The sequence below is a fragment of the Rhinoraja longicauda genome, chromosome 17, assembly GCF_053455715.1.
Source record: "Rhinoraja longicauda isolate Sanriku21f chromosome 17, sRhiLon1.1, whole genome shotgun sequence".
Lineage (NCBI taxonomy): Eukaryota > Metazoa > Chordata > Chondrichthyes > Rajiformes > Arhynchobatidae > Rhinoraja > Rhinoraja longicauda.
The window spans coordinates 21,755,222-21,768,014 of NC_135969.1; the positions used below are offsets into that span (position 1 = coordinate 21,755,222).

The 12,793-nt window shown below is 46.1% G+C and overlaps 1 protein-coding gene across 1 annotated transcript in view; it reads left to right on the forward strand.

Moving 5' to 3' along the window:
• The window catches only part of plxnd1 (plexin D1), a 69,482-nt gene that overhangs the window by 51,305 nt on the left and 5,384 nt on the right, over nucleotides 1–12,793 (forward strand). The window contains exons 28-33 of the mRNA XM_078414324.1: nucleotides 1,868–1,971; nucleotides 3,506–3,569; nucleotides 4,154–4,188; nucleotides 7,875–7,979; nucleotides 9,843–10,006; nucleotides 10,977–11,124. Coding sequence (XP_078270450.1) covers nucleotides 1,868–1,971; nucleotides 3,506–3,569; nucleotides 4,154–4,188; nucleotides 7,875–7,979; nucleotides 9,843–10,006; nucleotides 10,977–11,124 — 620 coding nt within the window. The remainder of the gene's footprint in view (nucleotides 1–1,867; nucleotides 1,972–3,505; nucleotides 3,570–4,153; nucleotides 4,189–7,874; nucleotides 7,980–9,842; nucleotides 10,007–10,976; nucleotides 11,125–12,793) is intronic.

A 12,793-nucleotide genomic window follows, 5' to 3' on the forward strand; every position in this document is an offset into this window, starting at 1 on the left:
CTTGATATGTAAACAGGGTTTGACAAGGAGTGACAACTCTCAGGGTGGTAATCACCACAAAAAAGGCAGCCATTGCTCAGCCTGCAGCTGGTTATCTGACACCCACGACTGGCTGGCCAGGTGTAACCATGCACCGAGAGAGTGAGATCCTGACAACTGGGCCCAGTCCTGGATTTAGCCCAGGATCAGTGATCAAAGGTTGTGATTGGGCTGAGGTTATCCTGAGCGTGACGGTCAGGCAGAGTCAAGGTCGTGGACTAGACCAAGTGCAGTGTGTTGTGTGATGACGCCCCACAAATGGGGTGTGGCTTTGGATCCTGCTGCAACAATAATGGGAGTGACGCAGTCATTGTGCGTGTGCTATGTGTGCGCTGGACAAGGCAGAGGAATTCATAAATGTTTACCACAACAAGTGCCAGGACTATGATCCATCTTCCTCCTGTGATCCACATCTTTATAGAGCAATCTGCAGCCAATTCCATTCACTCTATGGGATGTCGGCTTAGAGCACTGGATACAACAAAAGCTCCTGGATTAGGTGAAATCCAGCTGCATTACTGCAGAGCTAGTTGGAACTCTGGCCAAGATGTTCCAGTTTGGGTATGGCACAAGCATCTACCAGTGTGGAAGATTGCCCAGGTATGTCCTGTTCACATAAAGCAGGATAAGGCCATTAAATCCAGTCATGATGCAGCTCGATAGGACTTTGGTTAGGCCGCATTTGGAGTATTGCATACAGTTGTGATCTCCGCATTTCAGGAAAGTTGTGGAGGCTTTGGAGAGGGTGCAGAGGAGGTTTACCAGAATACTGCTTGGATTAGAGGGTTTCAGCTACAGGGAGATTTAAATCTCTAGGTCTCTAGGTCCTTGGAACTCCGTCAGCACCAGCATTTTGGGAGCAACTTCACCACACAGACTGCAATGTGCAATTGGCTAGGCACATATAGCATACAATCAGGAAAGTGACCATCTTATTGTATGGAGGTAAGAATGAGTGGGGTAGTATAATGGTAGTAGTATTGGAGGTCAATCGTTGCTGCCCCAGGACATCATTGCAGGGGTTCCTCCGGCAGACCTGGGCCCAACCATCTTCAGCTGCTCCATCAATGACTCCATCATATGGTCAGAAATGTGAATGTTCACTGATGACTGTGCAATGTTCAATTCCATTGACAACTCATCAGCAAATGAACCAGCCTGCATACAGCAAGACCAAGACAATGTTCAGGCATGGGTTGATAAGTGGCAAATGGGATTTGTGCACAGATTTGCCAGGCAATGACAAACACACACAACAATGACACTAATTGCTTCTCTTGACATTCATTAATACCTCCATCTGCAAGTCCCCACCATCCTGAGAGTTATAGTTCACCAGAAACTCGAATGAACCAGCCACATGTACACAATGGCTATAGGGAACAGGTCAGAGGCTGGGTGACCTGCAATGAGTCACACACCTCCTGATACTTTCTACCATCGGGGGACAAGCGATAGATAATTAACAGCACTTTCCAAACCACTGACCTCTATACCAATGTGGAAGGGCAATGGGTGAATGGGAATACCATCACCCACAGGCTCTTCTCCAAGGGACACACTATCCTCATGTGGAAAAATGCCATCTCGTCACTAGGTCTAACTCCTGAAATCCCATGCCCCACAGCACCGAGAATACCTTCACCAGGACAGTAACTGTTCAAGAGGCACCACCATCTCGAGGGTAACCACTGACGAGCATGAAAAGCTGACCAGAACTTAGAACCTGAATAAAGAAAATGAATTTTACAGCAAAGAGTGACTGGGTAAAGTGGTTGGATTCAACAGTGGTTATGCTTTGTTCTGACCTTGTGTCTGTCATTGACAGAGTGGTTTGCATCGAGCAGTGACAGCCGAATTCTGCGAGACTTGGACAACACTTCCATTGTCGAGGATGGTCGTAAAAAGCTCAACACCGTGGCACATTGCAAGGTAAGGAGCAGCAGAGCGGCACAGTCCAGCAAAACCCTGGCAGCAGGATGCTTGCTGACTCCCAGGCAGGCAACCACAGCTCTTGTCACACAAGGTACCAGACCCAGCACAGACCACAGAGCACCGTGCCATCCTCATTCTCATCCTCCTCGCCAGTCACTGTGATACTGAGGCACCACGCCACAGCAAGCTAAACTACCATCATCCCAGCATCCACCATCCACTGACCACCATCCCCCACTGATTCTCATCCCACTGATCACACAGGTTCACTGATCACTCCTCCCACTCACCACACAGATCACCAACCATCACCTCCCACTGCTCACCCTCCACTGAGTTCCTTCCCACTGATCCCCATCTCACTGTCCGTCCACCCACTGACCCCCTCGCACTGCCCACCCACCCACTGACCACCCACCCACTGACCCCCTCGCACTGCCCACCCACCGACCACCCACCCACTGACCCCCCTCCCACTGCCCACCCACTGACCACCCACGCACTGCCCACCCACTGACCACCCACCCACTGACCCCCCCACCCACTGACCTCCCTCCTACTGACCCCCCCCTCCCACTGCCAACCCACTGACCTCCCTCCTACTGGCCCACCCACCCACTGCCCACCCACTGACCACCCACCCACTGACCCCCCTCCCACTGACCACCCACCGACCCCCCTCCCACTGACCGACCACCCACCGACCCCCCTCCCACTGACCACCCACCCACCGACCCCCCTCCCACCGACCACCCACCCACCGACCACCCACCCACTGACCCCACTCCCACTGAACACTCTCACACAGATCATCGTCCCACGTCTGAAGAAGGGTCTCGACCCGAAACATCACCCATTCCTTCTCTCCTGAGATGCTGCCTGACCTGCTGAGTTACTCCAGCATTTTGTGAATAAATACCTTCGATTTGTACCAGCATCTGCAGTTATTTTCTTGCACTATCGTCCCACTGATCACCCAGTCCCATTGATCACAATCCCTTTGATCACTCAGTCCCATTGACACTAACCACTGAATCCACTGACCTAAGCCTCCCACTACCACAGTCCCTTTGACTATTCAGTCCCACAAACCCACTGACCCTCCTGTCCAAACTGACCCCTCATACCCACTGACCATCGAACCCCCTTGTCCCACTGAACCCCCTTGTTCCACTGATCCATCTATTCGACTGACCCAGTCTCCCTGACACCAGTCCTTCTAGCAGATGTATCTGTTTGGCTCCCACCGCAATTCCCTGAAGACCTCACGGTCTCTCCAATACTTCCTGCACTGGAGGAAGATGCTTCTTAAACCTACTTCAGCTGCTACTAAAACCTATTCTCTTCACCAAAGGGTTCAGTGTCAAACCGCAGTTTATAATGCTTCTGTGAGTGTCTTCAAATGAGAATGGGAGTGTGGGATGTCCATAAATCTTGGAGAATGGAAAGGGTGACGTGTCCTTCCAGAGGCTGCTTGAATTTGGTTCCATGAGTTTTGACAACATTGACTTGTGAATGTACAATTATACAGGTTCCTGATGGAGCCTCATTGGCGATGAGCTTGAAGGACCAGAGAGACGGCACATTGGGACGAGGTAGGTTTCACCAAACAGAATGGATTAACTGACAAAGCAGACCAATATGGAGTGGTTTTAAAGACCTGTGAGCAGCACTCAAATATGAATGCTGATTAGCAATATTTCAGACTGAATGATGGTTTTGGACAACATTGATTTAAACAACAGTCTATAAAAGGTTCAGTTTGATGACTGTCCATTAGACTTGTTGCATTCAACTGAATTGGTCATTTGCCGTAATTTCTGTCAATTTCAGCTTTAGCTATTGGAGTTGAGGATAGAAGGAGTTAAGGTCCTGAGTAGCCATGATTGCGTTGAATAGTGGGTTGATTGTTCACTGTCCCTGTAACCTGCATTCTGGGGTAGGTAAGAGTTAGTTCAGTTCTGGGCACAGAATTAATCAGGTGCACAGTGATATCCAGGTAGCAGGTGGACAGCCTACACCAGCAATGTGCAGTCTAGGCGTATCGCAAATGGCACATGTGGCCATTGCATGACCAGGAACGTCTCTTCACTCCTGCACAGCAACTGCTCTCCACACTGATAACTGTTAAACTGATATTTTACTGGGTCCGATTCAAACTTACTCAATTGTCTTACAGTGAAGGACTTGGACACTGATAAATACTTCCATTTGGTGAGTACTCATTTTTTCTTTGGTTTTAGGTTTATCATTGTCACATTGTGTAGTTCAAAGTTTAGTTGGTGTTTGTAGTTCAATAGCCTCCTGATAGTTGTTGGGAAGAAGCTGTTCCTGAACCTGGAGGTCATGGTTTTCAGACTCCTATATTTTCTTCCCAATGGCAAGAGTAAAATGAGTGCCTGGCCAGGGTGGTGTGGGTCCTTGATGATGCTGGCTGCCTTTTTGAGGCAGCGCCTCCTATAGATCCTGTCGATGGTAGGGAGGTCAGTACCCACGGTGGACCAGACAGTGTCCATCATTTTTTTGTAAACCCTTTCATTCCTGGGCGTTTGTGTTGCCAAACCAGGCCATGATGCAACTGTTCTCTACCATACACCTGAACAAGTTCAATGGAGTATTCATCGACATACCAAATCTTCTCAATCTTCTGAGGAAATAGAGGTGTTGATGGGCTTTCTTTATGATTGCATCAATGTACTGGATCTGGGACAGATCTTCAGCGATATGAACGCCCAGGAACTTGAAGTTATCCATGCCCAAGAATTTGAAGTTGTTCTTTCTCCACCATTGACCTGTCAATGAAGACAGGTTTGTGGATCTTTGGCCTTCCTCTTCAAAAGTCAACACTCAGCTCTTTATTATTACTGATGTTGAGAGCATGGATGTTGTTCTTGCATTATTCAATCAGATGATAGATCTCCCTCCTCTACACTCTACTCTTTCTTACCCCTAATTCGGCCAACAACAGTGGTGCCATGGCAAATTTAAAGATGGAGGCGCAACCAGTTAGGGGCAAACAGAGGAATCTCAGGGAACTGAGCACACAGCCCTGAGATTCCCCTGTGCTGATGGTTATCGAGGAGAAGGTGTTGCCAACTCATAAAGTCATCAAAACGTAGAGCATGGAAACATGCCCCTCGGACCAACTTGCCCAAGCCAACCAACAAGCCCCATCTAGAGTAGTCCGATCTGTGCATGTGGCCCATATCCCTCTAAACCTATCCTATCCATGTTTGTGTTTAAATATTTCTTAAACTTTATGATAGTGCCTGCTTCAACTACCTCCTCCAGTAGCTCACTTCATTCACCTACACCCTTTGTGTAACATATCTTTCCCCCTTCACCTTAAACCTATGTCCTCTTGTTCTCGATTCCCCTTCTCTGGGTAAGAACTGTGCATGTACCTTATCTATACCTCTCGTGATCTTGCATACCTCTATGATCACCCCTCATCCTCCTGCATTCCAAGGAATAAAGTCCTAGTCTGCTCAACCGCTCCCTATCGTGCAGGCCTTTGAGTCCCAGCAACAACCTTGTAAATCTTTTCTGTACCTTTTCCAGCTTAACACCAGCTTTCCTGTCACAGGGTGACCAAACCTGAACACAATACTCTAAGCGTGGCCTCACTAATGTCTAGTTTAAAGGTGAGAAATTGATACCGATTGTGTCGGTATGAGGAAGTCAATTATCCAAAGAAATGTACAGAGACACAGTTCTCGAGCCTGGTAACAAGTTTGGAGGGACTGATGGTGTTGAACACTGAATTGTAGACAATAAGCAGAAGTCTAACATGTGTTTTTATCTGATCAGCTAAATACAATGAATCAAAGTACAATGGGTAGAGCAAATATCAGTTCTAATGAGGTAGAGGTGAATTGTACAGAACCCTAGCTTATGGAAGAACCGTTCAGAAGGTTGATAACAGCGAAGTAGAAGCTGTTCCTGGGTCTGGTGGTGTACGCTTTCAAGTTTCTGTACCTTCTGCTTGATGGGAAAAGGGAGAAGAAGGAATGATTGGGGTAGGACAAGTTTTGGTTATGTAGGGTACTTTTCCAAGGCTATGTGAGGTGTAAATGGAATTAATGATGGGGGGTCCAGTCTATGTGATGGACTGGGCCACATCTCAACTCTCTACAATTTCTTGCGGTCTAAAAGCATTAGTGAACCTTCTTGGCTGGGGATCAATATGGTTGGTCAATTATAGATCGTCGCTAATATCCACGTCAAAGAATATGAAACTCTCAATCATTCCCACTTCAATACCATTGATGCTGATTGGAGCATATACTCCACCACGCTTACTGAAGTCACTAACTAAACCCTTCATCTTGCTGACATTGCAGGAGAGATTGTTATCATGACACCATGTTACTAAGTTCTGTCTCCTTCCTGTACTCCATTTTGTTATTGTTCGTAATCCAGCTGCAACTATAAATGTTTGCAGTCCCTTGCAGTTCAGACTTTCTGTGACAGGGTCGGCCAAGAGGCCAAGCTGGGATTTAGTGCACTGTAAAACTGGCAGAGCCTAGGGAATGCAGCCTGTGCTGCTGGTGGAGGCTTGTGTAAAGGCACTGTCATCAAGTTTCTGGTTTATTATTGTCACGTGTACCAAGATACAGTGAAAAGCTTTGTTTGCATGCTATCCAAGCAAATCATACCATATGTAAGTACATCAAGGAAATGCAAGAAAAGAAAAGAAACAAAATGCAGAACATGACAATTGTAATAGATCTGGCCCAAGACTAATATCACAGGTCCTTCAGTCCAACCACTCCATGCGGGCAGTTTGGTCCACAAAAGTCTCTTCCTATCTTTCCTCATAAAATGCATTTGGGTATTAATAGGAGTGATAATTAATAGTCAAACAAATCTGCCTGTCCAGCCACACACAGTTGAGTTTCTACTGAGTCAGACTGGAAGATGACTGTAGGTTGGATTGTCCCAGAGGACTAGCGAATCTGAAGAAGCATTTTTAAATTATATTTTGACATTCTTAATAACAACACTGATATTAACAAATTTAGCGCAAGCCTATCTGGGGCTAACAATGATATTCTTTCAAAGGGCATTCCCGCAGATGAGAATGTGAATGCTGATGATGGTTTTAAAAAGGACACTGCTGCTTTTCTGGACGTTGTGTCTCCAGATAGGCTTTGATATCAACATGCCAACTCCAATGCTTTCCTATTAGAGGCACAAGGGACTGCAGATGCTGGGATCTTGTGCAAAATGCTGAAGGAACACAGAGGAATGCAATGGGTCAGACAGCATCTGTGGAAGGAAAATAAAATCGATGTTTCGGGTTGGGAATCTTCACACTTACTAGGGAGCCTCCTTGCCAGAGGTCATCTGTTACCAGCCCTGATTTGTCCTGGGGTTTTTTCGCTTCCAGTTTATTTCCCCACTCTCCTTACAATCAGCCTGAAGATGCGCCCCCACCCGAAATGTCACCTATCCATGTTCTCTGGAGATGCTGCCTGACCCACTGAGTTACTCCAGCACTCTGTGAAATGTCACCTATCCATGTTCTCTGGAGATGCTGCCTGACCCGCTGAGTTACTCCAGCACTCTGTGAAACGTCACCTATCTAAGTTCTCCAGAGATACTGCCTGACCCGCTGAGTTACTCCAGCACTCTGTGAAACGTCACCTATCCATGTTCTCCAGAGATGCTGCCTGACCCGCTGAGTTACTCCAGTATTTTGTATCTGTCTAACATGTTATAATATGTTGTATTTAATTCCCATTCTTTGTAAATCCCTCCCTTGATCTTGCAAGATTAAATCCTGCCCAAACTCCCAAATCTTCCTTCATTCCAAAGAACAATAATCCCATTTCATTTCAGTGGTGTTCATCTTTCTGCAGGAACATGGACTAATCTTGTTGTTTTCTCCACACCAGGTGCTTCCAAATGATGATCTGGCCGAAAACAGCCGCTCACACAAGCACAGCCAACGGAAGAAGGTTTTGCCAGAGATTTACTTGACTCGACTTCTCTCCACCAAGGTGAGGAGTTTGTGTGGTGGATTGCCACTGGAATCCCTGAGCATGGGAAGTGCAGCGGGATATCAGCTCTCCCCAGCTTAGTGATGTCTCTGTCTTTGTGTACACCTACTTATATTGTGCACATACATGTACTTGTGCAATCCCGCAGTTCTGCTCTCCCTCTTCCCAGATGGCACAAGGTTAATGTTCTGCTGGTCCTTACCCTTCACCCCACCAGCCTCTGCTTCCAACATATCATTCTTTCTGCCACTTTCAATGTGACCCTCAACACCAGTCACATTATCCAGAGGTTAAGTAGAGGCCTGGAAGTATATAAAATATGAGGGGCATAAATAGGGTAGACAGTCAGAATCTCAAACACTGGAGGGCATAGCTTTAAGGTGAGAGGAACAATCTTTAAAGAAGATGTGTGGGATAGGTTCTTTACACAGAGGGTAGTAATGAGTGTCTGAAATGTGCTGCTGGGGGTGGTGATGTCGGCAGATATGATAGTGGCATTTATCAGTCTCTTAGAGACATTTAAGACTATTGGATTGGCCCATGGATATGCAAGGAATGGATGGATATGGAATATGTGCAGGCAGGTAAGAGTTGGTCTTGGCATCATATTTGGTACAGACATTGTGGGTCAAAGGGCCAGTTCCTGTGCTATACTCTATGTTCCCATTCACACACTTTTCTACCCTCTGCAGAGACCACTCATAGAGACAGAGTAATAGAGCTAGGAAACAGGCCTCCGGCCCAACTTGCCCACGCCGACCAACATGCCCCATCTACACTAGTCTCACTTGCCTGTATTTGGCCCATTTCCCTCTAAACCTATCCTATCCCTGTACCTGTAGAAATGTTTCTTAAATGGAGCAATAGTATCTACACTCCCTCCAGAGGAGTGCAGCCAAACACAAGCTGAAGGAACTGCACCAAAACTCCGCTTGGGTAGCCTACAACGCTATGGTACGAACTTTGGATTCTCCAATTTTAGTTTAGTTTAGAGATGCAGCTTGGAAACAGGCCCATCAGCTGACCAAGTCCACGTCGACCATTGATCACCCATTCACTTGATTTCTATGTATCTTACTTTTGCATCCAATCCCTACACATTCAGGGCAATTTTAGAGAGGCCAATTAACCTCCAAACCCATTTGGGATTTGGGAAGAAGCACTGAGCACCTGGAGGAAACCCACTCAGTCACAGGGAGAATGTGCAAACACCACACTGACAGCATCTGAGATTTGGATCGAACCTGGGTTTCTGGTGCTGTGAGGCAGCAGCTCTACCAGCTGCCCCATTGTGCTGCCCATAGAGTAACACTTAAATTGAGATATGAGAAGACTGACGGTGGCAAACTTTGTACCTTTATTTAAGAGGGACTATCACAACATTTAAGAAACAGTTAAAGGTACATGGATAGGACTGGTAGACACAAAATGCTGGAGTCAGGCAGCATCTCTGGAGAGAAGGACTGGGTGACATTTTGGGTCAAGACCCTTCTTCAGACTGATGTCAGGGGAGGGGGCAGGACAAAGATAGAATGTAGACAGATAGGACTGGTTTGGAGGGATATGGGCCAAACACAGGCTGGGGAGACTGGTGTAGGTGAGACATGTTGGCCAGTGTCGGCAAGTTGGGCTAAAGGGCCTGATTCCATGCTCTATGACCAGTAGCCCTGCCATACCCCTGCATCCCTTTCTCCATCCAACAATTCGCCAACACAACTACACCTGTAGTCCAGTAATTCCCCTATGCCTGACCTACCAATACTCACCTGCACCACTACCTTGGACTCCTTGCTCACTGTGCTTTTCACCAAAACATTTATTTATCCTCATTGTCTCGTGCGCCCTTTCCCCTTCTTGTTCCAGGGCACGCTGCAGAAGTTCCTGGATGATTTGTTCTGTGCGGTGCTTGGTATCCACACAGTGAAACCTCCCTTTGCAGTGAAATATTTCTTTGATTTCCTGGAGGAGCAAGCTGAGAAACGGGGCACTTCTGACCCAGACACCCTTCACATCTGGAAAACAAACAGGTGAGTCTTCGGCCCAGGAGGTTGTAGGTTGTAGTGTTTAATAGCCTGATGGTTGGAGGGATGAAGCTGCTCCTGAATCTGGACATTACAGTTTTCAGGCTCCTATCTCTTCTTCCCAATGGCAGAAGTGAATGAGAGTGTGGCCAGGGTGCTGTGGGTCTCTGATGATCCTGGCTGCCTTTTTGAGGCAGCTATTCTTGTCGATCCCTTCAATGGTGGGGAGGTCAGTACCTGTGATGGACTGGGCAGTGTTCCGCACTTTTTGCAACTTTCTTCGTTCCTGGGCGTTCGAGATGCTGAATCAGTCCATAATGTAACCAGTCAATATGCTCTCTACTGTACACCTGTCGAAATTGAAGAGAGTATTCACCGAGAGTATTTCATTTATCCTCATGATTTATGCACCTCTATGAGTTCATCCCTTAGTGTCCTGTGCTCTAAGGAAAAAAGTCCTAAGCTCTCCCTATATCTCAGTCCGCTAGGTCTGGACAATATCCGTGTAAACGTTCTGCACTCTTTCGGGCTTTTTTTTGTAGCATGGTGACCAAAACTGAACATAATACTCCAAGTGCAGTCTCACCATCTTGTGCAATACCAACATAACATCCCAACTTCTATACTCAATTCCTGTGCTGTACCGTGTTCTACATTCTATGTACTCCCCAGAGATAAACTATTCACTGTGAAAATCCTAACCTAGTTTGAATTCCTAAAATTACCTTTTTCCTTGCTCTTGTTCTCAGGTGATTTGCATTTCATGAGGTCTGTGTGATTTTTTTTAATTGAAATGTTGTTCCAAAGGTTTCCCTGCCAACACTAGCCTGCTTGACCCAGGCAGAGGCTTGGCAGCAAAGTCAGCATCAAGGCTGTGAGCAATGGATCTTTTCCTAATGTGTGCTGTGTGTGTTCTGGAGTAAGTTGCCTGTCCTCAGAACAGTGACGACATGATGTCTGATTTCTCCTCTTCCAGCTTGCCTCTACGCTTCTGGGTGAATATCCTAAAGAATCCTCAGTTTGTGTTTGACATCGAGAAGACGGACCACATGGATGCCTGTCTGTCAGTGATAGCCCAGGCCTTCATCGATGCCTGTTCTATCTCGGACCTGCAGTTGGGAAAGGTACAATATTCGATCTGTTGATCCCAGCCGGGAAGCTCAAATCTAGTTTATATGCTGGGTTGGTTTGCAGATAAAATAACAGATGTCAAGAATGAGCAACAACATGCAAGGAGACCATTTGCTCCATCAGACCTGTTCTATCTCATAATGAAACACAGGTGCCACTCCCCATCCACAGCAAATTCTTTAATTTCAATATGTAACCTACTCCCTTTTGATGCTATATTTTAATCTACCTTCACTACTCCCCCACCAATGCATTCTAGCTTTCAATCACTCACCACAACAAAAAAAATCCGCATGTCAGTGTTAGTTTTTTTGCCAATCACTTTTGTTCTACGACCCTCCATTGCTGAACCCTTCACCAAAGGGAGCAATTTTTCTCTGTCCACCCTGTCAAATCCCTTTAAATCCTTGTTTCAGGTATCCACACAATTTCCTCTATTCCAGGGAGAACAACGTAGAAACAAGGAACTGCAGATGCTGGTTTGTAAAAGAGGCAAACTGCTGGAGTAACTCAGTGGATCAGGCAGCATCATTGGAGGACATGGATAGGTGACGTTTCGGGTCAGGACCCACCAATGGGAACATCACTGTACACGTCTCTCTGGTCCAAAGCATAATTTTTCACTTCCAATCTATGAATACTATTACTGATCCAATTGTCTCTCCATGGCCTTCCTTCTTCACGACAAAGCTATAATATGACATCATACAAATATAATCTGGAAGTCTGTGTACAGTGTGATTCACTCAACCATCCTCCCTGTTCCTTCATATCACATCATTAGTTTGACACAATTTGCATACTAGCTTTCTCCAAGAGTCAAAAGTTTTTTATTGTCATGTGTCCCAGATAAAACAATGAAATTCTTACTTGCTGCAGCACAACAGAATATGTAAACATAGAATACTGTAAACAATATGATAAACGAGAAAGAAAAAAAAAGTTCAGTGTAAATAATATATGTATATGCACACACACACACACACCAAACAATAGTAGTGCAATAATAATATAGTCTATTGTAGTTTAGAGCTTATTTGAGGTTGTAGTGTTTAATAGCCTGACGGCTGTTGGGAAGAAGCTGTTCCTGAACCTGGACGTTACAGTTTTCAGGCTCCTGTACCTTCTTCCTAATGGCAGGGGTGAAATGAGCATGTGGCCAGGATGGTGTGGGTCTCTGATGATGTTGGCTGCCTTTTTGAGGCAGCGTCTCCGATAAATCCCTTCGATGGTGGGGAGGTCAGAGCCGATGATGGACTGGGCAGTGTTCACAACTTTTTGCAGTCTTTTCCACTTCCGGGCGTTCAAGTTGCTGAACCAGGCCGTGATCAACCAGTCAATATGCTCTCTGCCGTACACCTGTAGAAGTTCAAGAGAATCCTCTCTGACATACCGAATCTCCGTAATCTTCTCAGGAAGTAGAGGTGTTGATGTGCTTAATTTATAATTGCATTAGTGTGGTGGTTCCAGGAAAAATCTTCAGAAATATACACACCCATGAATTTGAAGTTTTTGACTCTCTCCACCATCGTCCTGTTGATATAAACAGGATTGTGGGTCCTCATCTTTCCTCTTCCAAAGTCCACAATCAGTTCATTGGTTTTACTGATATTGAGAGCCAGGTTGTTGTGCTGACACCACTTGGTCAATCGGTCGATCTCA